The following is a 27,239-nucleotide window of genomic DNA, read 5'->3' as shown; positions in this document are numbered from 1 at the left end:
AATACAGCCGCTCAGGAAAATAAAGAACAAACTTATATACTCTTCAGAAGTTAATTAGTATTAACTTTCAAGACTGGCAATCAGAACTGCTGAATTATTTCCCTGGGTGAATAGCAACTTTCCACTTTGTATCTTAACTTCGTTTGCTTCATTCTCAACCAGTCCCAGAGCCCACCACCACGTGCCCAGCGTAGGTTTGAGAGTCAATGGGTCGGGGCGAGCGCTGGACTCACAAATGACTGAAGTCCAGTGGCTCTTCACCACCCTAAGGGAGATATTTTGCCTTCAGACCCATGCCGGTATCTCTGTGCGGCACTGCGGAAGGCAGGCGCGTGGACGTGCCTCGGCACAAATTGGCGTGAGATTTGGCATCTCTGTACCATGTTCTGCCATAGGTTTATCTTCAGGAGGAAAGTGCTCAGCTGCCTCGCATGGCGATTCTAAGGTAACCCTCAGGGAGTGGACACTTCCAAGTTCGCTTAGTCTAGTTCCAGTGGGGACTGAATAGAATAGAAACAGAAGGGGCCCAAAAAGAGATCTAATGATCATTCACTACTACTTGGGGAGGTTTTTTATTTCCTTCCTGGCTTATTTCACAATGACATTCCTGTGCAGACAACCCTCATTTTCTGTTTTCTCTGTTCTTCTGTTTTTCCAAGTGCAAAATTGATGTTGCAGAGCTTAAGTAATAAATACGGTTCAGAGGAATGAAATGTGCTGGTCTAATATATACACATAGCTTTACTGGCATGTGAAATGTTTGTCTGAATGATTTCATACTTACATGGTATGATGAAAATCCACTACAAAAATAGGTAAAAAGTCAAGTCAGAGGTTTTTAGCTGGAGAAAATAAACAAAAGTCTACAATTTACCCTTCCCCTAAAGTTAAACTAACTCCCTCTGCCAACAATAACACAACAGAACTGTATCAACAGAATTATATCAACACTTCTTCTGTTTCGATATTAAGTTCAAGCATCTGTTAACAACTTATTGCTTGTTGTTGTTGTTACTTGGCCAGATCTTTTATCTGTATACAACCTATTCATGCCGGAGTTCACTTTCTTTTCAATACTTATTTGCTTTTCCCACACTCTGCTTCTAATTTTCTCTCTTTCAACCCACAATAATTTGACATTTCTTATAGGTCCTTTTGTCATGGACGGTTTTCTCCTAGGATCCTAAGTCTCTTCACAAATAGTTCCTTTACTAGAGCACTTCTTTCTACACTAGACGTTATCGCAACGGAGAGGTAATATCTGACAAAAAAAACATGGATGGATTAATTCATTCACAAAAGAAAATGCAGAAAGTGTCTTTTTTGTTGAAAATGTGCATTTTAGGATTTTGGAAACAATGGAGGAAAGGCACTGAATAAGTACATTAAAAAATTTTATGGAAATGAGTTTATTCTCCGTGGGAATATAAAAGCAAGCAAGCAAACAAAAAAACCCCCCTCCTGTTACTGTCCAATTCACCTGGTAGGGAGGGGGTTGCATTTTTTTTTAATACCAGTCTTATCTTGAAGACAACAAAGAAAAACTGAGATGCTCCTAATTTCCTTGAGAGACAATGGCAGTTATAATAAAAGAAGTGTACAACTGACTGGACCTCAAAAGGGAAACAATTTCTCAGCACTGAGACAGGATTAAATATATCTAGTCTATGCCAAGTAGTTTGTCTAACCTGTTCCTCAGAACTGTCAGGGAAGAGAATTTTAAATTCGCCCCAGGGTTATTTGCTATTGAATTGTTTGATAAGTTAGAAAAGTTATCAAAGCTGCTTCACTTCAAAATACTGTAGCACCTAAATACTCTGCTTTCTATGGACTTGGGCAACTAGAAACTGCATCCCATCACGTCCCTTATTACTCAGTCAAAAAGGCAAGAGTACTCCCCTCTCTAGCTGCTGGGGTTTTGCAAGCACCACGCATTCCACTGGAAGGTGTGCATCAGCATATAGAATCATAGAATGTCCTGAGGTGGAAGGGACCCATAAGGATCATCGAGTCCAGCTCCTGGCTCCACACAGGACCAGCCGAATCAGAGCATATGACTGAGAGTGTTATCCAGACACTTCTTGAAACTCAGTCAAGGTTGGTGCTGTGACCACTTCCCTGGGGAGCCTGTTCCAGTGCCCAACCACCCTCTCAGTGAAGAACCTTTTCCCAATATCCAACCTAAACCTCCCCTGTCGCGGCTTCATTCCATTCCCTCAGGCTCTATCACTGGTCACCAGAGGGAGGAGATCAGCGCCTGCCCCTTCACTCCCCCTCGTGAGGAAGTTGTAGGCCGTGATGAGGTCTCCCCTCAGTCTCCTCTTCTCTAGGCTGAACAAACCAAGGGACTTCAGCCTCTCCTCATATGTCTTCCCCTCTAGACCCTTCACCATCTTTGTTGCCCTCCTTTGGACACTCTCCAATAGTTTTATGTCCTTTTTGTACTGTGGCACCCAAAACTGCACACAGTACTCAAGGTGAGGCCGCACCAGCGCAGTGTAGAGTGGGACAATCACTTCCCTAGACCAGCTAGCAATGCCGTGCTTGATGCACCTCAGGATACAGTTGGCCTTCCTGGCAGCCTGGGCACACTGTTGACTCATATTCAACTTGCTGCTGACCAAGACCCCCAAGTGCCTTTCAGCATATAGATTTCTCTTATCACGATGGAATGCCTTGAATTTTGATGCCACCTCCACTGTATGGATATTCCCTTTTTCCTTCCACTTGCTAAGAAAAGGAACAAATAGAGTCATAGAATCATAGAGTGGTTTGGGTTGGAAGGGACCCTAAAGCCCATCTAGTTCCAACCCCCTACCATGGGCAGGGACACCCTCCACTAGCCCAGGTTGCCCAAAGCCCCATCCAACCTGGCCTTGGACACTTCCAGGGATCCAGGGGCATCCACAGCTTCTCTGGGCAACCTGTGCCAATGCCTCACCACCCTCACAGAAATATTCCTTTGACAATTCTACCTTTCCCTTGACAACGACCCCAGCCAATCTAATACTGCAGCTTAGAAAGAAACAGCAGTAGACCAGCAAGCTCTCCTTGGCTTGATTCCCGTTTCTGCCTCTGAAGATACCTATTGACTATCTTTTCATCCTGCATATTAGGTAAAGCAACTACACCATCAAATCTGTCAAGATACAGTCCTGATCCATTGAGTCTTTCACCTCTCTCTGCTCTGTAAAACCAGGCAGGAGGTCCTACAGAAACGCATCACTCGCACCTTACAAACCCAGGAGCAGAGCTTTGCTCATGCAACAGGACTGAACTAATAGCAATTATTTAAGATTTAAACATATCAAAGGTAAGCAAAGTACAAAGTAGTAGGTATGTAGCTCAAAACAAAAGCAAAGAAGAAAAATACATGTATTAACACTGGAAACTAGCAGTGTGTGCAGCCCTCTCTACAGGCCTCAAAAGGAGAGAGATTTTTTTTAATATCTGCATTAGCATCTCTGATTTGAGCATGCCATCCACTGTGCTGAAGTAGTTATGTTGCAACCAGCATCTGAAATCGCTAGATTAAAACTAGCTCTGGTGTACCAGCGGCAGGCTGCAAGCACACCCCTTGCTAGGGAAGAGGGACTGGCTGAAAAGAGAAGGCAGGCTATGAATATTTACAGAAAGCTATGTGTCAAGAGTAAGTTGCTTGACAGTAACAGAGAAAACAGTCATCAAAGGTGGACTCAGCAACTCATATACTTGTTAATGAGCGCTAACAGCAAATCAGGTTACATCAGAGGGATTGCAGCGCCTGCAGAAACTGTCAGACATTTCCACAGCCCCGCAGCAGATCGGAGTACGATGCTAGAACAAAGAAGGGCCAGCCAGAAGCGTAGGTTGCCTTGACTGGAAAACACAAAGCATCTTTCATGCAAACTCCTCTCAGTCCCCTGTGGTTCCGTACATTTTACCACAACATTTACTAGTCAGGGCACATGGATTAATATACCGCTTTTTAAAGGAGCTGTGTAATAAGTCATGAACCCTCCCCAGTAACCTTTCAGCCCCGCCACGTTTATTCCCGCAACATGAGGGTGCACAGGCCCCGCGAAGGGCAGCCATGCGCCTCGCCGTTCCGTGTCCACAGTCTCTACGTTGGTGTTTGTCACCTGAATGTCCTGGTGACCGACACCTCACTGAAGGCTCAGCAGAAATTAATCCTTTTTGCTCGCTTTGCCCTGCTCACCCAGTCGAGAGCATGACATCAAAAGGCTCAGTTTGAAACACTCCCAGGCTTCGAGCTCCCTCTGCAGTATTTTGCACAGAATTGTCTTGCCTCAAGAAACCTCTAAATTATTTGGTTAGGAACTGGATCATTCATAGCACTTAAATTTCTGGGAAACTTCCACTGAAATCTGAGCTGGCCTAATAAATCATTTCCATTAAGTTTTATTCTGATGTGGAGCGGTTCTGATCTGTTGACCTTGGCAACTACTTTCTTTACTAAAGCCCCATGAACTGCTTTCAAAAGAAATAACTGGAGGAAAGCAAGTTGCTTGGGTATTTCCATCTGTGTGTCAGAGTTAACAGGTCAGATTCAGGCATAATAAAAGGGACTGCTAAATCACTATGCCGGGCATTAGGAGTGAGTTTAAAAGCATTTAAGTGATGATTTCTATCTTAATTAAAAGATGATTTGTATCTTTTAGGTCTATGTTTGTTACTAATTCAACCTCCCTTAGAATTACACTGATGTGTGGAATCGCTTTCGCACCTCCTCGTACATCAGTGCTGAACCTGGCCGCTAAGTTTCTAGGAACTTATTAAAATCTCCGTTGCTGTTGCTTTCAATTGCACATCAAGAGATAGAGAATAAAGGTAAAAATCACGCTGATTTAGACTTTCTTCACGCAGACTTGTCTCTGAATTCAGGCAGCTGCCATCACCAGGCACAAGATGCGCGCCTTGTGATTTGGTTCCTCTGTTTTGTACAGTCATCTTCCTTGGCAAAATTAAAATGAGATGTTATTTAACGGGATTTTATACTTCTTATGTTGTTACTAGGGCTTACATCTGCTTTCTAAATTAAAACACATGCTGCAAATACATTTCTCCTTGGCATCACGCTACCCTTTTTATTAATGTTCTCTCCTTCAGTTTACTCAGGGCTGCAGAAAGAAAATAGATCTTTCAACCCAGGCACATCTCAAATTCTTAGTGCCAATTCCTCTCACTATTTACTTTAACACGAGACCCCGCAAGAGATTAATTCCCTCCAATTTGTAGCATATACGGACTACAGAAAAATCTCTCTTTTAAACAGGTTTAATATTTTACCTGAGAGATTTGGGAGTAATACGCATGTCAGCTGCTTTTTAAGGGTGGCGTGATTAGATGACCTGTCATCTTTACTGGGTGAGGAACATAAGGGTGAAAAGAAGAAAAGGAGGCTGATGGAAATCCCATATTTATTGTGAGTTTTTGGATTATCATCTGGTTAAGAAATCAAAGAAAATATTGCTAATGCTATAGCAAAGGCAATTATTTTAAGGGAACATTTACTTGGAGAAGACAAGGTTGCCCAATGTTCATATAACCTGGGAGGATTACATTGGAAATAAATCTCGTACTCAGTATGAAATAGGTTATTTTCTTATCTCATTGTGCCCACTGCTGTGGATGCACAGATGGGATTCACGCGCGCAGCCAGTCCCATATATTGGCTTTCTTGATCATGTGGAAGACTAGCTCTGTGTCATGGACTGAAACAGGATGCTGAAAATCTAGTTTTATCTAAGGAGGGCTGGTGCCTGTGGGAGTTTTAGAAATGTTTGGAGTGTAGGAGTTGTTCCTCACGTTGGAATGTGAGACTGGAGAAGGAGATGTGGCAAATGATAAGCTCACGTATCTGAGACCGCAATCTTTTTATGACAAGGGCCGTACATCTGTTTGTGTGTTGCAACAGTAATAAATTAAAGGCCGTATGGGAAACAATTTAGTAATGGGGTAGCTTGGGGAATCAACATGCCGGCGCTCACACAACGAATGACTAAAATCCTAAACTACCTACACGTGCTGTGAAGAAAAACCATTATGTTCTTAACTTTGGGAACCTACCAAACAGGATGAAATTGAACTTTCACATCAAGAAAAGTTCACTACCTTTTGCCTTGTATAAAACCTGCCTTTTTTAAAAAAAAAAAAAAGGGCCTTAACATCTAGCCTATGAAGGTCAGGAGTTATTTTATGTCACAATCCACCTGAGGAACAAAGCCCAGGCTGCAGGCCCTGTTTCCAGGGAAAGGTGGGGGAGCTCCGGGGCAGTCGAGGCTGTTTTCCTTGGCAGCTGCCGGGAGGAACACCACAGGAGTAGTGTCTCTTTGGGAGCGGGGCTCTGACGTGAGCTCTGATGCAGCCTTTCTCAGTCTTTGTCAAGCGAGTCCTTTCATCCTTGTACTGCTCTCCTTTTCCCCTTTTGCAAAAAAACACCCCAATAAATAACCCTTGTAGGTTTAGGTGCTCGCAAGAAAGCCAATACTTCTGTATTAAACTTCGGGCTCGGCCGAGGCTGAGGCGCCGGCACCCGGCCCTGCTCCTCCTGCAGCAGGAGACCGGCCGTGCCGAGCTCGGCTCCCACACAACGTTTTGTATTCGGCATCGCAAAACAAGCCCGTTCGCCTCCGAGGGCCCCTTGAGCACTGCGCGGTTCCTAAAGCCAGGCTACCCGGGGCGGCAGAGGAAACAGCCTGCTGTAACAGGACCGGCCGCGAGGGGCCTGACGGCGAGCCGCCATCTTACGGCGGGCGGGAACCCGCCGCCGGCACGTCACTTCCGGATTGCGCGGGCGGGAGGGTCGGGGCTGGTGTTCCGCCATTGCAGCCGTGCCGGGGTCGGGGCTGGTCTTGCTTTCCCGTGAAGTTGCTCTGTGCAAAGAAGAACGCAGTCCGCCCCCGGAGGGCGGCGACAGGATTCCGTCAGCCTTTCGGCGCGGTTTGTGTCTCGGCCCGGGCCTGGTGGTGGTTGGGGTGTAGGCCTCGGCACCATGGATCCGTTTTTGACTCTGCTGCACTCTTTCTCCTCGAGCTTGACGGACAGTGAGCTTGCCTCCCTGAAGTTTCTCTGCCGGGGGAAAATTGGGAAAAGGAGGCTTGAGTCTGTGCAAAGTGGCGGGGAACTCTTCATCATCCTTCTCGAGCAGCAGCTGATTGCAAGAGACAAGGTGTCGTTTCTTGAAGGCTTGCTTGAGAGCATTAAAAGAGAAGATTTGGTCTCACAGCTAAAGCAGTTCGTAGAGGAAGGAGAAGTTAATGCTGATGATGATCAACTAGATGTGCATGAAAAACGTAGGTGGATTATTTTTTTAATATTTCTCCCCCCGCCCCCAACAACCCCAGTAAGTCTGTACGCAGCCTTTAGCTGTGGGTGTGCTTAGAGCAAACACAGAGCACGGCTGCCCTGAGTTCCCTGCTGCAGCTGAGCTCACTGCTAAGGTGCTTCCGCTACTAACTGCTGCACAGACTGTGCTGTGCCCTGGAAACGTACCGTGAGGGCAGCATTTGCTGCAAACAGCTTTCCGGGGTGGAAATTGCTTCCATTTTTTTATCAAACTTTTAACGATTTTCTCGTGTTTCTTATTAAATCCATCAGTAACTTGATATATATCTGCTATTTCAGGTCTTCAGAAGGCAGCTGTGGAAGTCATATGTGAAAATGTCGGGAGAGACTGGAAAAGGCTGATACGAAAACTTGGCCTTTCTGAAGTGAAAATGGACAGAATAGTGGCAGCCAATCCGCTTAATTTGCACGAACAGTTGTTTCAGTCACTTCGAGAGTGGCAGAAATGGAAGGGAAAAGACGCAAAGGTGACTGACTTAATAAAAGCTCTTCGGGACTGTAATATGAATTTGGTGGCAGACACAGTTGAACAGAAGATCTTGCTGCTGAACAGTGGAACCAGGTGAAATCAATATCAAAACACTTACACGTCACACAGATATGGATGAAAAATAGTAGAAGTGCCTTTTACTCTTCTGAACCAAAATCTCATTGGTTCCGTTACTTATTCTGCCATTAATTTATGTGCCTTAATAGGTTAATTTGCAGTCACATGAAGATTAGCATAAAAAAAAATTCTTTTCAGGTAGTGTTTTACAGTTTGATGCTTCCTTTTAGAGATTTTAACTTCTAGTAGACCTAAACTCCATTTTTTAGAAATTCTTACACTTTTGTTCTACTGCTCACCTGAAAACAAGAGTCACTTTACTGTAGGTAGTTTTCAGATATATATTCTCTGGAAATACATGCATGGGACACTTGTGAGGCAACTCTCATTTAAAATTTCAAGGGGAGGTTGGATTTTTTTTTTCTGTGACCTATTGTAACTGTACTGTGAAACGGGGAAGGAGTAGGCCTCTTAGCTGTGTACTGGGATTTTTGAATAGCATAAGATAATGTCTTCCATAATTTGTCAAATACATTTGCTCTCCCTAAAAGGTTACTAAGATGGCTGTAACCTCAGGCCCCAAGACTGCGGTGCAAGAGGGCTAGTAACTATTGTGGTGGCTTTTTTTGGCAGAAAATGTGCCCGGGTTGAAAATGAACTAGTTGAAATCCCATGTCTCTATCAAGTGCCTGCATTATCCTGAAGGAAATGTTCTCCTGAAATTATCAGAGAAATTGTGTGTGTGTCACAGATGTTTACAGCAGCTTCTTTTTACTGCTGTGAATGTTTTAAGATTCTTTACTAGGAATCCTTTAATAACTTGTATCGCAGAGTCTGGTCACATCTCCTTGAAATTGCATCTCACCTCATAACTAAGCTGCAGTATCTGTGCTCTTGGTAACAGAAGTGTATATTGTAATGAAAACCTAGAAAACAAACTGGCTTGTCTTTAGTGGAGAGGTATGAAAGCCCACTGAGAGTGAATACATAGTACTTTCCTCTAGTGATATCGGTGAAGATCAGCTGTCTTTGCTACAGTTTGTTCTCTTCAAAGATTGCTCCGGATCCAATAGCTCCTTCAGATCCCCTGCAATTCTTTAGTTCATTCCTGTTCCTTTACATTTTTTGAAAGCGGTTGTAAGCAACTCGCAGAGGAAAGAGGATTTATGAATGAGACCAGATTCAGTTTTCGGCTTTAATTTGGAACAGACTTCAAAAAATGGCCTTCATGCCTAACCTAAGACTGGAAGAATTGCAGAAGCTTTGAGACATGCAGGGCAGTAAAAGTCTCTGTGGACTGTCTCCTACGTGAGGGGGGAAATTTCTCTGAAATCATTGCTTGAATGCGTAGGATTGTTTGTTACTGCAAACATCGTACTAACTACATCAGTAGATACTTGAAGAGGCTTCTTTTTTGCTACTGTTCCTGTGGGACTTTCAGGTCCTTTCAGGTTCCTTTTACATGGTGCCATTACTGCGAAGGCCAGGTGTCAGCATATAATATGCCACTACTCTGTAAATGTTATTATTGATAATTTTGCAAGTTTTCTGTTGAAGCTGGTGCCTCTAGTTTAGACAATGACGATTGTAGTTAATGGAAACTGCTGTAATGTGAACTTACCTTTTCATTTCATTGTGAAAATCACTTGTGTTTTTCTGATCATTGTGTATTAAATATCAGTGATTGTGTACAAGCAAAGGAGCAGTAAGTAATACAGAAGTTTTCGCTTGTCTGCCTTTTGGGCAGGTACAATTCTCCAAGTACTTGCTCCAATACTTGTCGGTATTGATTATCAATTCAAGACTTCCAGTAGGAGATACAGTGCTGCACTTCAGTGAAATTACTAGCTCAAAAGGTTTTTGTTTCCTAGATATGGTATTCATTCTACAGTATTTAAAGAAAATGATGGCTTCAGACTTTTTTTCTTTCTGCCCCTAAGCGATCTTTGTGAGTGTAGTAGAAATGAAGCTAGTGAGATAAGTTATGTTTGTAGTGAAATGGCTCTGCTGCAGTTTCAAGTTCAATCTGCCTGGTAACATGTTTTTCTTATCCCCTTGTACTAAGTCTTCTGGTTCACAGAAGATAGATTTATCTGGAATATGAAAAGAAGTATACTGCACGTAGCCAGGGTATTTTAAGAATCAGTAGGAATAAGTTGTTAGTTGTAGCCAAGTACTCATCAGCTATGAGAAATATTCTGCCTCTGAAGTTAAAAAAACCCTCTCATTTCTTTAAGGATTTGTACATAGTGGATGTTTTACTGCATAAGAAAGCAATAACCTAGACTGCATTGATCTGTGCAGTACCTCAGGGCCAATTAAAAACTGGTTTTATTAGAGATTAAAAAGTTGATTATGTGAGAACACAATCAAATGGAACAAAGGGAGCAAAAAATTTTTTTGGGAGGAGGGGTAAGGGAAAAGGGTACAATTTGTAAGGAAATGTATTGTGATCCAGTTGGCAGTCTTTTATTTTCAAATTAAGTATTTTGGACTCAAATAAGCATATTTTTATAACTTGAATTAAAGTTTTATATTGTATAATTATGTGCACATTTCATTAAAAAATACTCCCCTAAAAACCAAAAGAAATGGAACTGTCATCTTTTTATCTTACGGGATTGCTATCTATGATGATATTTCTAATTGGGAGAAGATAAATGTTAAGGACACTTTTAAAGCAAGGAGTGGTGCTAAACAGGCGTTGCATTACCAATGTCCTTCTTGGAATGTTTAAAAAAAAAAAGGCAAAAAGCTTTGTCGCTGCATTTCTCCGAAGTGTCGAAAAGGTTATAGTTTTCCTAGCAGGAACAGCATTTGAATGCTATCGCTCGGGGAAGCGTAAGAGAAAAAAACTCTTTGCCAGCCCTCAGGAGCCTAAAATAGAGTCACGTGCACGGGAGATAGGCCTTCCGTAAGTGCCTTGCAGTTCTTTTCTCTGCTGGTCATGCTGCGGTAAGGATGTCGTATTTATTTTATAATTAATTAAAAACACAGCTTATAGCTTATTCTAAAGCTGTTCAGGCTTTTAGAGGATGTGTTTGGAAGTTAAATTGATAGAGGCTTCCGTGTTCTGTGAAGTGTATACTGGCACTGAAGCATTAGCGTGCTCTTAAAGCTTTGAATGTGCAAGACAAGTAACTTAATTACCCATTTTATCAAATTCTCTGTGATACTCTGCAAGAGTATCTGCCTGTGAGGAATTATTAAAACCTTTTCCTTTTGGTCTCTTGAGAGTCCTGTTTTCTTACAGCCTTGAGAAAACACCAGATCAAAACATGCTGAGGTTCCAAAGTGTCATCGCAGGAGAATTCTCAATTTTGGAGGATTGTTTTTCCATGTCACTTCACAGTCCTGTTCAGTACTTGCTTGCCATTTCCTATGATTTTTGAAGATATCAACTATATATCACATGTTAAGGTATTTGCTTTTTTTAAAATTGCATTATTTTCATTACTGAGTTAAAATAATTTTTTAAACTTTTAATTAAAATTCCTCTTATACAAATTGGTTGTCATGAATATTTCAAATGCAATGCTTTGTTTTCCTTTTTCTCCATTCTCCAAACACAGGCAGCTGTATTTCCTCCAGCCTTTGTTTCAGTCCTAAAATAATTGGCTAGTTTCTGAAATCTAATTGCTTCATTTAATTGTCTAATGCAAAAAGCTTAGTAACAGTTGGTGTATCTCTGAGCTCTCTCTGGCATTCGGCATGTTCTTAATTTGGGCTTTTTGGTTGAGTATTTTTCAATTTAAATTTATTTCTAATCACTGCCTTTGTTTCTTTCAAAATTATCAAAACGTGGTTTGTGTTATTCTTCCCATTCCCTGCATGGATCACCTACATCCTTAAAATGTGTTCCAGCATGGAAAAATATTTTTCTAAGTTGTTTGTCCTCTTTGATTTATTACTTCTTTTCTCTGCCAGTGTTTTTATTGCAAGGATGCACTGGTAGAATTACAGAAACTAGTTCGCTGCTTCAACTGTATACCATAAAAATAGGAATTGGGGGGGTGAGATGAGGGGTAGGAGAAGGAGTTTCGAGTTAAGGGACAAGAACTTTTGAAGAATCTGTCTTCATAAAAATTTTTGCAGGCGAGGATTACTTAACATTAAGAGGGTGTGTTGCAACGGGTTCTGGGAATTGCAGGTTTAGAGACAAGGAAGCACAGCTTTACGCAGCTGCCAGGAAAGCGCAGATTAACGCAGGCTTCTGCGTGGAATAAACTTACAGGCACTCGTAATGATTAAATAGGCATAACTTCCATCCACAGAGCTATTTCTGCTACTGTTTCATTCTTGAGAGCATTACACATTCGTTTCTTAAAACAGACTAAAAATAAAATAACAAAAGTGTTCTTGTAAAATTTGATGTAATATGCATTATTGCAATATGTTAAGTTGGTAACACTGGTTGGGCTTAAATTCAGCAATTCCTGTGATTTGATCAGTCTTGGAAGTTGAAAACTTCTTCATCGTTTTCCAAACACGCGATGTGTACAGTTCTTTTTGTATGGATGGTAACGTAGTTTTCCTTTCTTTCAGCTTGGGGTTTAGTTTATCAAACGAAAGGGTAATGCTGTGTTTCTGGCAGGTCACGGTTCTTAAGCTTTCAAAGTAACCAGCTGTCGTAGGGAAGTTAAGGTTTTGGTACCTGTTCTCTAAGACTCTGAAGAGACTGGTATATAAAAATAATATCTCTAAAAGAGGTTTTGAGGATTACGTCTCCAATACAATGTCGTAAGTACCTTTGCTAAGGAAAGCAGCTTAATGTCAACTTTGTATGTCTAATGCTTCAAAAAGTTATCAAACTGGCATTTTTATTTACTCCATAGTGTTCAAGCTTTCAGACCAGGCTCTTGTGCTGTGTGAAGTTACACAGAGATGAAATTGGACCATTGTCATCAGAGACGTAAAAAACCGTCCAGCTGGGATGTTCTGTGGTAGGCATTTCACTTACAGGTGAGCCTGGTTTTACAGAACTTTCCTGTGAAGCAATAATCTTGCAATTAAAAATGTTTACAGTTTTTATAATGTTGTTTCTGTTGTGGTTTAACCCTAGCCGGTAACTGAGCACCACGCAGCCACTCGCTCACCCCTTCCCCCCACAAGGGAACAGGGAGAAAAATGGGAAAAAAGCCCTTGTGGGTTGAGATAAAGACAGTTTAATAGGATAACAAAGGAAGAGAATAACAATAATAATAATAATAATAACCAAGACATTTTCTTTTCCACTTCTTAATTCTGTTACTGTCACTGATAGCAGCAGGACTACTAACTTCAGAAAATAATTTGCAGAATTTAATCAGTGAGCATTTCTTATTGTGGTCTAACTTTGAAAAGGGTTTTAACAGCTATTCTGCAAGTGTACGTGCTGCCTGTGGCAAAGATTTATCCAAAGAGATGTATGAAGTCTGCATTTCTGTACAAAAGCTGGTAAGTGATTTTTGTATTCAAACCTGGTACCAGATTTTATATACCGGTAGCATATAAACCATGAGAAAGGGTTGGTATAAATATTAAGCTACAAAACTTTTCTTGTCATTAATGTCTGGAGGTTTTGAGTATTTACAGCCTTTTTACTTTAAAGTTCTACTCAAAATTAGCTCATCTTTTTCCCATTCTTTTTCAGAATTTGTAATATTTGTTTTTTAAAAAAATTATTATTTTTTTTAAGGAATAGGTTCCCACATCTGTTTAAAAAAAAAAACCCCAAAACCAAACACTAAATATGTGAACAATCAAGCAAAATGCTTATCTTTTTTCCCAAACAGTGGTCTCCCTGAGAGGTGCTTCCTGTTGCTTCTAGGCATATTGCCAAATTTTGAAAAAAAGAGTTGCAGAGAAAATGGGAATTAAAAGGGTGCAGCACCTGGCAAGTCTTGGCCCAGGGTTTCTGGGATCCAAATCCTATATTTATCTTTTTTTCTTTATATTATACTCAATGTGAGCAGAATTTAGCCACAGCTTCCTGGCAGTAAAGTCCCTAATGTGGGAAACCCTGGTTCGTCCGAATTACCCCCAAAGCCATGATTCTCATGGCAGCCACTGTGCATGGCAGTACATCGGGCGTGCGGCTGCAGCATGCTACCTTCTGGCTATCCCAGCCAGCTGAATAATGTTTGGAAGCTGTTACTAATTGTGAGATTTGCTGCACTCTCCGGTCAGTAAGCATATAAAAAAAATCCAAGCTCCAAGTGCTGGAATGTAAAATGAAATTTCTTGACTGAATTCTTTCCTTTCGGTTCCGCTGCCCCACTGGGACAGGGCGCGCGAGAGAGCGCAGGGCTAGAAATTAAGAGATTTGCTTTCAACATTTTTCTAACCAGCAGCTTAGCACATGGCCCTTCCATTTCTGTATCCAGCTTGAATGGGAAAATTCAAACTTGTGTGTCTAACTGCATGTTTGTGCATGAAGTACCTAATATATATGCAGATGAATTAAAACTAATTAGAGCTAAAAACAATAAAGTGTGCATTTCTAGCTAACAGCTACTTGCAGCTCTGTTATATACCCCCTAAATAAGCTATTTGCTGTGGACCTGCTCATATAATTTTCTGTAAAACATACCCTATTTTTACAAAAAATAGCACTTTGATGTTAAAGAACTTCCTATCTCTATACAGTACGTGTGTTTCTTTATATTGAAATGTGAAGTTCCACATCTGGTCTGTGAATTTTAAGAGATATTAAATGTTATGGTATATCTTAGATGACTGTATTTATAAGGCCCTTCGGTTCGTGCAGTATTTTTTCCTTTCATTTCCTGGTACTTCAAAGTTATGGGCACTCCAGCCCTGACTCACTCTGAACCTTTATTTGTGAGACCGAATAAGAATTTCAATCCCTTAGTTTCGTGTTAGACGAATGTAATAAAACAGTAAGTACCTTAATGTGAGCAAGAGGCACGCACAAATGGTGGGCGTTGATTGAACGAGTAACTCTGTGGATGGGACCTTCATTTTCCATCCTGCATTAGTACACGAATGAGGTGCTGAGGAAGGAAGGTGTCCAAGCCGCTTTGGTGCTCAGCCGAGATCCCAAATTCTCCCTGAGCTCCTCGGCGTACATATCTGATGCTTGTGCTCCCTACAGCCTCTGGGGGTAACTAAAAGCAGCTGGAGCATGGCATAGGATACTCCGACTGATTTTTTTTTTTTTTTTCCTCCTCCCTAGGAATATCTTCCTCCTTTCTACTCGTCTTGTTTCAAGTGGGAATGGACTTGGGAATCCTCGTCAGAGTGAGAAATCCTCAGCCCTAGAAATTCCTGATTCTCCAGTAATCGTTTCTACTGGATAATCTACTGAGAAGTGTGAAAGGACTGGATCATTTTGCCAAAGACAGATTTCACCTGTCTTTACTTCTGTAAAATAAGGTTTGCAGAAGTGTCTAGATCTACATCCTTGAAGTAGATACCATCACAAAAACAACTGGAGTACTTAATTTTAACATCAATCAACACCTTTGAAAATCCTGACTTTGCTTTCACGCATAATGTAATGCCGTTGTTCGTGCATTTCCTAGGTTAGTATCCTTACTGTTTTGTGGAGTGTTATTATTAGGGATACTTACATTTAGGTTGAACTGAATTTTTGAAGGGTGACCAGTTCAATAATCGGTGACTTAAATAGGGTTGTGCCTGTTGCTCAGGTCTGAGTTGTGGGGATCTCAATTTGTTTTGCGAGGTCTGAGAAGTTCCCACAGGCTAATTCAGAGGAATTAGAGTTATGGAGAAATTAGATCCCAGTTTCTTTTATCTAAACGATACCTGAAGTGCCCCATAGGCTTGTCCCATTTTCTCCATTAAAAGGTTGCTTTCATCCCTTATCTCCCTCCCACAAACTATCCCCCCCCCCCCCATCGTTAAATGTTGAATAATTATAACACACAAGCCTGAGGGAGGACAAACACTCATTTTCTTGGTGGTTTGAAGAGGACTTTGACATTTCTTGAATCATCCCTGGTTATTCAGACAGCCTGGTCCAGTGGTTTTTAATGTATTCAAATAGGATAGGACAACCTCAGCCAGGGAAAAATGGGCACGGATGGAATTGCCGTGGTACCTGTAAGCAGGTCAGGGAATATCCTGTTTTTGAAACGTTATCATGTCAAATGTTACCGCAGCAGCTTCCTGTTTTTCCCATGCAAAGAGCAGTAATGGGGAACTGCGGGCTGAAGAATGCTGCCAGCTTCTTTTGGTCATGTATTTTGGTACTACAAAGGTGGCATTATTAAAGGCAGACAAAAAAGCCTCTAATCATGCAACCAAACTGAGCCCTAGGAGCTGAAAAACCGTTCCTTTGTACGCTCATAAACCTTGCTAAGAATTAACTGGTGTCCATATATACAGCGTTTTGGCTGCAAACCGAGATGGGTAAGAGATGCTGTCTCTGGGTACTTAAAATCGGGAGTCAAGAACCGTCCCCATTGCAACGACTGGATATCCTGACCTTTCTGCAGAATGTGTGATAAAGCAACCCAATCCAGCGAAACATCGCTGGATTTGGTACCTAAAACTTTAAATTGTCCCTGTAGATTTTGGCTGGCATAAAATCTGATTAATCTGTTTACAGCAAAAATCTGGTACTGCAGAACTTATCTCTGTTATATCACTTATACTGAATATTCCCATTATTAGCTAAATATCCATGGACGTGTAGTAGGTAAATGCTGAATATTTACGCAAGGGATGTTACTGTTTGTACACCACTCAAAGATACATTGGAATCAAAGTTGTGCCATGTTATTTTGGTGAAAGGAAACAGTAAGGTTTATTATGGGAGACAAAGACAGTGTTGGACACACAACTGACGTGCCTCCCAAATCCTGATATGCTTGTGTACATGTATATACACATATATATCTCTCTATATGTGTATATAGCCTGTGTGTACATATGCATACATACACACACCCTTAAGTAAAGTTATTTGATATAATCTGGAAAACAAGACTTTCCTGACAGAGCTATTTCTCAATACTGCTCCTCAAACTTATGTCAATCACTTATAAGCTGTATACTGTAAAAAATATATGCCCATGACAATCTCCAGGAGCAACCCTAGTTTTGCTAGAAACAACTGTGTTGTATTTCTGGGCCAATGCTAAATATTAAGTACAAATTCAGGGCCAGCGGCTGCGTCTTCAAGATCAGTCAGAGCAAAAGTGATTTTAAGCCATTGTTTTAATCTCGCAGATTTAAACACAGGAGGTGACTTAATTTCTAGTACAATTTCTATATATTTTTCAGCATTTTCCTTCAATATTTTGGGTCAATATAAAAATCTGTGATGCTGTTCTCTTCCCTGTTACTTCTGCTCTTGCAGGCAGCAGCTGTAGACGCCAAAGAAATGATTTAACAGGCAGAGTGCAGTTTAGAAATGATCGACCTGACCAAGGTGAATGGAAGAATCCTTCCTTCTCGTTCTGCGTGCTCTTTCGTGATGCCCCTAAATGCTTATGGCAGAAGACAGGTGAGTCGCTGCCATTTCAGTCTTTGGCTTCACAGGTAAAACCTACAACGAGCGAGTTGGTGCCAAGTTCCTCGATGGCTTTTGTGGCAAGGGCAACAGTTCACTAGACTGAAACTGCTAAATTAATCTCACCTTGGCTAGGCTTGGTATTTCACATTTGTATATGAAGAAATGTTAATAATTCCTGGAAGTTTTGGGCATCAGCATTTAAAATTGTTTAAGGCACAAAGGGAAGTCATACGTTTATTTGGATTTGCGAGAGGATCTGACCTGTATGCAGAGTACTGATTGATTGTATGTGACACAAAAGGAAAAAGTGACCAATATTCCTCCAGCTCTTTGCGCAAAAGCTTAAGTGTATCGTGGCAGCTTAACTGACGGGCCTAAGCTCGAACCTGCTCGTGAGTCAATATTTATGTTGACTCTTTTAAATGTGAATGACAATGCAAACAGATGGTATGGTCAAAGGGTCTTTAATATGAACTGTGTTCAGGAGAACAAGGAATTTAGCGTTGGAATAAATCGTTTGCCCTGCTAGTTATGGCACAGATGAACAATGTCAGCTCTGTCTTTTCTGTTATGAGTTATTCCCCTCTATATACATGTGGCTTTCAGCCATTTACTAAATGGTTTTTTTGTTATTCTCACTTCATTTAAGGATTAACTTAAGCCAATGACAAGGTTTTTCAGCTTTTGTCCCCCTTCCTAGAAATAATGATTTCTTAACCAGCAGCAGGGAGAGGAGCACCTTTCATATCTTTTTCTCTTGGTTTTTCTCTTGCAAGCTACATGCCATGTAATCTTACTTTCAGCAGCTAGATTGTAAATGGCTTTTTATTTAATAACTGCCAGCATTAATTAATTGTAATTTGATAAAAGCTATGTAAATACCTCCATACAAAGGAACAAGGCATTCAGGCAAACAGAAAAAGGCAAAAAGAAAACTCGAGTGACTAAGAATATTATCTGGCACAACACAGGGACAAATCTTTCGTTGGTAGCTAAGATGAGTCAAAAGACAAGGCATAAAGACCTTGATGGCAACTGAGGACACGCTGGATCAAACCTCAGGTGAAGATAAACACAGTCTTGTAAGATGCTTGAACTCAGAGGAGTGACCCGCAGGGATCGGTCAAGAAGCACAGCCTGCGTTATGTAAAGTCTGACTCCAGTTAGAGCAGGCAATACGTGTGCTTGTGCTCATAAATGTCCATATGAGGGGGTGCGCGGCAGGAGTCCATTTTCCTGTTCTCCCTGCTATCACCGCTGCCGTCTCCACAGGACGCGGCTCTGCTGTGCGTTTCTGAACACACCACTGTAGTGTGGGTACCACGGTACACACAAAGCCAAGCTCACTTGGGACTTGGCGCTCGTGTCTTTGGGACAGACAGAAAGCCATGTTATACCGGTATCAAACAGGAGGTTAATATAATTATTTATGGCAGCATTAGCTTCAGCTTCCAATGTACGTACTGCTCAGTAGTAGCTAGCTGAAGCTGCGTACGTCTTGCTCTGTTCTTAACAGATACTTTTTTCTAGAAGGGGATGCAGAAATTGGCCACTTCAGTTGTACAATTGAGAAATTGCTATTGTAGTCAGGAGAATGAGATATTGTCTCTGGAAGACATAAGTATTGTACATGATGATTAATAATGTTGATGGAGGAGATTTTACTGAAGTACGCTGCCTTTATAGGTGAGAGAAAAATTACTGGTATTCAGACTGTATTTAGACTCTCTATGTGTCTGATTGCACTGGATCCCCTAAACTTCTAATTCCAGGGGCTGCAGAAGGTATTCCTCAGTTTTTAAATCCTTTGCGTGCTCCCTGACCGTAGTTTTACAGAGGAGATTCCTGTGTAGGGGGAAGGTAAATTTGCCCAGGCTAGTAACAGACACGCTGCCAATAGCAAGCCAAGAAGGACACAAGGTCTCATTGTGTTTTTATTTATTGTTAAAAAAAAAAGATGCTTTGACGGTGACTTAGGCATCCTTAACACGTACATCTCAACGCCAGGGTATCTCAGCAGCACTAAAATTAAAATTTCGGACAGGAACCCTGAAACTGCCTTTCTTTAAGGGAAACGTGAATCTGGCGATAGGGATAACCCGTGCAAGCAGGGCGGTGCGGAGGCAGCTACCGCTCCTGTTGACATTGGAGAGGATGCTCCTGGTGTCCTGCCTTCTCCGTGAGGACCACGGGTTCTCCTCCCCGCTGCACGTCTCGCCCAGGTCACGTGCTGCGCACTCTGGGTTTGTGGATTTGCAGGGAATTTTGCTCAAAGTCATGGTGTCTCTTCAAAAGCTAAGGATGAGGCCACTTGCAGCTCTCGGTTTCTGTGTTGACAGGCATGCGCTACCTTTCACGTATGTGTTAGTTAAACATCAGAGTAGAATATACTTTATAGCGCAGGTATACCGCTGAAGTAAGCAGGGAAGGAATTTACTTAAAAAGACGCCACGATAATTTTGCAAAAAGAGGAGAAGCACCATCTACTATATTTCCATTATTTTTCTTAATATTTGTTTCAAGTTGACTTCAGCACTGTTCCCAAAGGTCTTGGTTTTTTCCTCTGGCAAAAGCAGAGCTGCTTTTTCTGAAATGTTGTCTGTTTGCCCTGAAGGTTCTCTGCTGAGTCTGATTGCTTTTAAATGTCACTCTGCTGCTTAAGGCCACTAGTAGGTGGTCTGAGCTGAATGTTTACCATTATATGGCTTATACCTATACTTATTTTCCATGTCATATCCTGACCTAGTAACCTTCTTCTCAAAATGCCGAAGGTGAAATTTAGTTTTAAATGACTTGGTTGCCTAGGCAGAATTGCTATTAATCAGAACAGGAAAATAATACTGGGAAATGAACTTTCTTTGATAGCCGTTTAATACACCATCTCTATTGGCAGACAATTTCATCTGAGCCTTAGGATCACCATGAAACTGGGGATGGTTTTGTGGCAAAATATATTGCTGCCATTGCAAGATTCCATATTTTTTTTAGAATTTTTATCTCTTGCAGTTTTCTTTATGACTTCATTTTGAGGCCGTGTTGGTTTTTAGTCATCTCAGCCAATTCATTTTAGCAAATGAATATTTTTAGTAAATACTGTGAAGACAGTGGGGAGCTCTAAAATGGTGAAAATAAACATTTAATTCGTGTACATAAACCAGTGATTCACTGAAAGTGTTATTTACTTTTTCATTTGCCTATAAGCTGAAGCACAGAAAAATCGTTTTGCCTTGTTTACACACATACAATTTGAGACTAATACCTTATCAACATTATCATCTTCACATCCATCGGTTAATATTTCAATTCAGCATGCATCTGTATAATGAAGGTAGTGATTGCTGCATACAGTTTCATGTAGGCAATGTGCCTGTAATGAAAGGTATGTTATCACTTGAAATCTAGTCAGTTAAGGATTAAATATAGGCTTAAGTGGTATATGAGATCTCTTAATTTTTTAAATGCTTTTATCTACTACAGTATGAAAGACTAGTAATAGAGGATCCTGAGTACATAGAAATCATGGTCCAGTTTGCTTAGTGCCTACTCCAAAGCCACTTGAAACAGTAGGAGCCTTTGCATAGCAGGCAAGGTAAAAAGAAACTATTTTTTTTCCTTCAAACACTGATTTACAGGAACCAAAGTGTTACTTCACATGCAAATCATTTTTACTCTAGTCAGACTACGTATAAAGCTCATTGCATGTATTATTAAAATTCTCTCTTGGGGTCTTGCGAAATAAACAGGTGAAAGGCTAAATGTGTATAGAGCTCACTCAGATCAGTGTGTGCGTGTTTTGGAATAAAAATAACATAATTCTCTTTTCTTGGTAATTGATTTTTTATATATCCTGAGAGATTGCCATGGCTCTGAACCTCTAGGCTCCAGTCTTGCAAATACAGTAATTTAATTCCAGAGCAGTTAAAATTAACAAAACAGACAAACCTTGGGCTGCTAAATCCAAAGCAATGAAGCTGACAACAAGCACTGCTTATTTCTACGGACATTCGCATTCATTCTACTCGCTTTCCTACAAGCAAGCTCTGCTGTTTCTCGCACGTATCCAGCATCCCAGCCCAGATTGATCTCACGCTGGTTTAGACATCTAACTGCGGCTCCCACGGCAGGAGTCCGGCTGCCCAAGGCTCCCTCTGTAGTCAATGAGAAGAGACAAGCATCTTGAGCGGGTGATTCATGGACCACACCAAAGATCTGAATCACTCCCATGGAGTGGCTCTCTCGCTCCACTGATTACAGAGGCAACCGAGGGTAAATGGGTTCATGATGTAGGTGGTCAGCCAGGTGGAATGTATCCAAACCTGTTCCAGTTAGTCAGGAGCTGCATTACCACAGCTGGTTCTGGATTCTTGACTCCAGACAGCTGCTTCTTCCAATATTATTCACAAATATGTCACATGAATCTGGACTTTCCTTACGTTTTTTTTTTAAAGTGTAGCTAAATAATGCGCAACCCTATTGCCCTGAACTTGTAACTGAATGCACTTTTAGGTAGGTATCTTTCATTATAGTTCCCAAAAAACCTGAAGATGTGCTGAAATCAGTGCATTCACTTAGTGCAGACTACGTTTGCATTAGAAATTAGAGCTATATTTCATTCAAGATGGAAATAAATGATACTTTGCTTTAGAAATTCTTTTTAGGGGATTTCTGCTGCTGTAAACCCATACAAAAAAAGACAACAGCTGCAATAATTCTGAACTGCAAATTGCACAACTGAAGCTGAAACTAAGCTGAAAACCTTTTTGAGTTCAGTGGGTTAGTACTTGAGTGGGCATGTGTGGTTTTGGTTGCAGGAACAGCAGCTAAATTAGGAAAAATATTTATGGTATTGACATAGGTATGATTCCCATTAAAATAAGTCACGTAAGTTCACCTGGTTTCTTAGTTTTCTGCATGTCTTCATTTCCTGTGTGTTTTGTGGAGACTTTTCTCCTTATCAGATGCAGTAAGTCCAACTCGAAACCCTCTGAAATTACAGAGGAGCCAATTCTGATTTGATTTGCACCTGCCTAAATCCGACATAGATCCATGTAGACCCATATTATAGAAATAAAATGTCGACGTAAAGAAGAACCATGTCAAGGCATGGTTTCTAGAAGTCATGGCTTCTATTGCCGAAGGGCTGACACATTTACTAGTGCACTTATCTTTATACATGGGCATAACCATTAATTACCTCCGTCCTCTTCTCTATAGGCCACCTTCCAGCCTCTTCTCCTCTTGTTCCTTCTCCCTCAGGCAAAGCGTCTCTTCTGTCTAGCAACCTCTGGAGACATTTGTTACGGTAACAGAACAGTCCGGGTCACGTCTATCTACTGACAAAAGAATAATCAGCACTGTTGGCAGAAATCCTCTTCTTTCATCTATTCATTTTGGTATGAAATGCCTGAGATGTGTTCAAAATGCATTTTGCTGGTAAGTCATTAAGTCATCTATAAAGGACAAGGAGTAAATAAGGTACCGTCGGTCTGACTCAGAAGGAAAAAAAAAATGTGTAGGCGATCTTGGACTATTTTCAGTGCTAGTGTAGGGTGGCTTTGAGGCTCACAAAGGAAATTTCAGTACAAATGAACCATAAAGCACTCTGTGGGCAGAGAAAGCAGCGGATGCAACCCCGCGCTGCCGTGGAGCGAACGGAGGAGCGCTTTGCTCCTTCGCCTTCTGGTGAGCAGCTCTTCCTCGGGGCGAGCGGGTGGCAGCAGGTGGTTGTCCTCAGAGCCGCGCTGCCGGCAGGGAAGGCAGCTCGGCACGGCTGGACACCAACACCTCGCCGAGCAAAATTCACTGGCAGGAAGAGGTTGCTGTTTTGCTGAGCTTGGATAAACATTAGGATCTAATTTATCATGTGACAGGAAAGGAAAGCTTCTTTTTTTTTTTTTTTCCTCCTCCTCGTTTTTAACAGCTTTTGTTTGAATTTCATCATGTGGTTTTGAGGTGCAAAGAGTGGAGAGATATTTAACTTGGGTCTCTGAACTGATTACTTTGCTGTCAGCTGATGTACAGTATGGCTCTTTCTGGACACGTCTACAAGTGTTACGTCTCACTAAAAGACATGGACACGGAGACAGACCTCTTGCTGAACTTACAAAAGAGACATCATACTCATTTAATTAAAAAGATCTGAGCTGCTAGTCCTCTTTGTGTTGTATGGTATATCTTGGGTTACGTGCCCAGGAGGAAGAAAAAAGGAAACAGTTTTCCTTGTGCTACAAAGTAAGTAGGAATGCTGAGAAATATTTTGGTATTTGCACAACCTGGGAGTTCTCCTGACTTTATTATTTCATGTGTATTATGTGCAACACAGAGCATTACGCAAAGATCTGATTATTCAGTCGTGTTTGTGGCATTTGAAGCCCTGACCCTATGCTGATTCGCTCTGGGCTATGGCGGACTGCACATGGGGATAGCAATATGGCTTCAAAATCAGACCTGTCGCATATTTTTGAGGCGCCTCAGAAATTCTGCTGTATCCACGGTCTGGGCTTTGTGTGTAGCATTCACAAAGCGAGGTGCCTAACGAAGGAGGCATGTGGGAGGCATATTCCTTAACTCGGATATTCTGGATTCAAGTTCCCTCCTGGACTAAGCCATCCTTTTGGGCATGAATAAATACCTAGCTCTTTATATGTGAGGAGACAGTGCCTCCCTTTTATATAGCAGACATTTATATGCCATGGGAACTCCATTCCCACCTGAGGCTGAAACCCATTTCTGAAGAAAGTGCCTAAGCAATGACATTTCCATCTCTCCTCTGAAACTTGCGTGTAGAGTGATACGTGACTTGAAGGTGACAAAGATAAAGGTGACAACTCCTTGAGGCTGAGGAGGGTCTACAGCCAGAGCCTCTTAGATGGGAAGTCCAACCACAGATGAGAGGAGCTGGGAAAGCTGAATGTGAGAGTCTGTGCCTTGTTAACAAACTGGTTGAAGTGAAGACTAATATATGGAGTTTGTTCATATTTATTCTCCATTTCAGAATTGTGTGGAAGGTTCTTTGCTTTCATAATGAAGCATGATTATAGTTGCTAGTTGGTACAACTGTTTATTTTTGGTTTAACCATTTAAGGACAAACTAAAACTTAGTTTCGAAAGAAAAAACAACCACATTCCAAGACATCCCAAACTGGGACAAAAGGTAATGACATCTTTTAGGATCTAGGTGGATATTGAGGTTCACTTCTGAATTTATTCTACATAACCTGGGTCTGAGATTGGTTAATCTGACTGGATGTATTGTAGTGTCCAATTTGATAGAGATTATGAATTCTGAGCCTATTACAGTGCTTAACCTTTTCCCTTACATTCACAGAGTCTCCATTTGACTTGTATGTTAAATGAAAATCAAATCAGGCCAGATTCTTTCTATTAACATTATTAGTTTCCAGTTTTTATGTGTGATAAGTAGAAGTGAAACTGTATTTGTTCATGCAGCTGTAAATTCCACTTTATTTTTCAGCCTTGCTTTGGTTTTGCTAGAACATGTTATTTTGAAGATGCTCCTTGACAGCTCCTTAGACCAAACTCCTCCTCATCCACAGAAGTGATACAGCAAAAGTAATCAAGATGAAAGGTGAGGATTTTGCCTTTCCTGGCATGCACTGTCCACCTGGATTCTGACCTGGAAGGACTTCCTCGACTTGCAACATCGGTTAGGCAGAGCCAGGTCAAGCAGTTTCAGCACATTTGAACTCTGACTCCCAAAGGATGAGGACAAAATAATGAGCACTGTCCTATCAGTAAAGGTACCGCATGACTCCATCGCCCTCACCACCACACCTGACGCGCCCGAGAAGCATAGTCACGGGGAACAAAAATTCAGACCTCGGCTTAGGAAGGGGCACGACACAAACTCTCAGGTCTGCATTGAAGTAGTAGTGCTCAGTGGTGACCCGGCCGCGGGGAAAACCCCAGCACTAGGGACCAGTTGCCTACACTGGTTCTCGTATTCAGGTCTCTGTGCTGGAACTGGTCATTGCTTGTCAACTCGTGGCAACGAGATAGTTGCCTTAAATTCTTAAAAATATTTTGAAATGTATAGGTTTTGTAATTTTTCAATTTCTTTTCCAAAAGTTAGTTATGGTCCTGGTGCTACACATTGTTCCCTTCTGAATTCTGAATAAAACTCTGAATTCTGAAATAAATTTCTGAATTCATTGAAGTAACTGCAGTGTGGAAGCTTTGGCTGGGATGAAATTCCATGCTCTTTGTTGTGACCATTAATGTGAATTATGTGAAAGAAACCTCAGTGTGGGTTAAAGCCTCGGTAGCAGATTGAAGGAGAGCACTGAGTGAATGATGCCTGCCTTCCTCCCCTCCCATCATAATTTTAAGTAGTTTATGTTAACATCGAAGCCTATATGTTTCTAAATATATCAATATATCAAATCTTATAAATAATAGCATCGAGCTATGCTGAGGCTATTTGACAGCACAGGTTAATTCATAACATTGGGAGGTTTCCTCAGGAAGACCACAATTGATTTTGGCATTTTTTTTTTTTGCTACTCTTTCTATACTGAAAAGTCAGATATCAGTATTTATACAATTACACTTCAATGATGTATTACTCAGCGTTAAACCTATGCTAACGCGTGTTTGGCAGAACTCATGATTTCAATGTGCCTCATAATATTTGGCTTTTTCCTTAAAGTTCCAGCTCCGAGAGTCATGTGATTATATCAGAAACTTCAAGAGGAAAAAAAAAAATCTACACCTCATGGCTGTAGAGGAAAAGCTTAAAAATATGACCTGAATTCACCCTGAAGGCTCAAATACCAAAGGGAAAGAGCACACTGTAGTAAACTTGTAATTGTAAAGATTTTTGTATTTGGGGGAAAGAAGAGCGACTCATTAATGATGCTTTCTATCCGGTGCTGTCAGTATGTTGCGTTTACAAATTAAGTAATCCAGTCACAAAACTGCACAGCCTTCGGTGCAGCCAACTGCTGCTTTTCGGCATGACGTGCCTCTGTCTGTGTAACTGGCCTGTGATGCTTTTCAGAGCTTTCCACTATAAAAGCAAGAATAGGGTCCAAAATGCGAATGCTTTATTCATAATAGTAACGCAAACGGAAGAGATAAAAGAGATTTTCCTAAGCTTTGCCTACAAACTCCAACTGTACTCAGGTGCATGGAAAAAGTTTCAGAAACACGATCATCCGGGAACAGAGTAAAAGCTATATAAATGCAAGCGGAAAATGTTTATATGCTGGTTTTGGAAAGACAGGGAAAAAAAGAAGAGTTCTTTTGTCAGCGTAGCCAAGGCCCGTTTCCTGTGGAGAATAAGCTATGGTGGCGAAGCCACCCCTCGCCAGAGCTGTGCTAAGGACAGGGTGAGGCAGGAGAAGCCTTCGTCGCCCACGCCGAGTCGTCGGACAGCACACAGAAACGTCGTATCCATTATGGCGGGAAATGGCTCATTTTACTGCTTCAACTGTTGTTCTCCATGTCCCACACACCCACGTAGGCGTTGGCTCCTCCAGCCGCTTTACTCCCCACACAGCCGTTAGTTGCATCGTTTAATTGATTAAAACCATCACCTCACATAGCTCTGCGAGCCGTAAGGCTTGAACACGCAGCTTACCACCACCACCACCCCCCCTCAAATATTTTTGAACGTACACTGCAATGGTGTGGGTGGCGGGCATGGGCGGTGGCCGAGGCCAGGGGAGCAGGTCAAGGACGAGAGGCCGGGCTGAGGTGATGGGAACGGGCTGAGGGATCGGGGCAGGGCCCAGCTCCTGCTCAGCAGGCGATGCCCGCAGCAGGCAGGAGCAGGGCAGACCCGCCTGACGAGGCCATGCCGTGACACGCAGGCCCCGGGAAGGACCGCGATTGCAGGGC

The 27,239-nt window shown here is 41.7% G+C and overlaps 1 protein-coding gene across 8 annotated transcripts; it reads left to right on the top strand.

Annotated features, from left to right (window-relative positions):
* Positions 1–6,810: 6,810 nt before the first annotated feature.
* FADD (Fas associated via death domain) lies at positions 6,811–26,433 on the top strand. Of its 8 annotated transcripts, XM_054827114.1 has the most exons (8): positions 6,811–7,295; positions 7,627–7,909; positions 12,730–12,856; positions 15,072–15,420; positions 17,223–17,369; positions 22,635–23,609; positions 24,165–24,290; positions 24,853–26,433. In XM_054827114.1, exons 1-3 carry the CDS (start codon positions 6,995–6,997, stop codon positions 12,764–12,766), a joined length of 621 nt encoding a protein of 206 aa, XP_054683089.1. In that variant the 5' UTR covers positions 6,811–6,994; the 3' UTR covers positions 12,767–12,856; positions 15,072–15,420; positions 17,223–17,369; positions 22,635–23,609; positions 24,165–24,290; positions 24,853–26,433. The 8 variants fall into 8 exon arrangements, with proteins under 8 accessions (XP_054683089.1, XP_054683092.1, XP_054683091.1 ...); XM_054827117.1 differs by lacking the exon at positions 24,165–24,290 and having other exon boundaries at positions 22,635–22,811; XM_054827116.1 differs by having other exon boundaries at positions 22,635–22,811; positions 24,165–26,433.
* The last annotated feature ends 806 nt before the right edge of the window (positions 26,434–27,239 follow it).

This window comes from Grus americana, chromosome 5 (assembly GCF_028858705.1).
Source record: "Grus americana isolate bGruAme1 chromosome 5, bGruAme1.mat, whole genome shotgun sequence".
Classification (NCBI taxonomy): Eukaryota; Metazoa; Chordata; class Aves; order Gruiformes; family Gruidae; genus Grus; species Grus americana.
The sequence above is the reverse complement of the archived record's forward strand: the minus strand, read 5'-3'. Positions and strand labels throughout refer to the sequence as shown.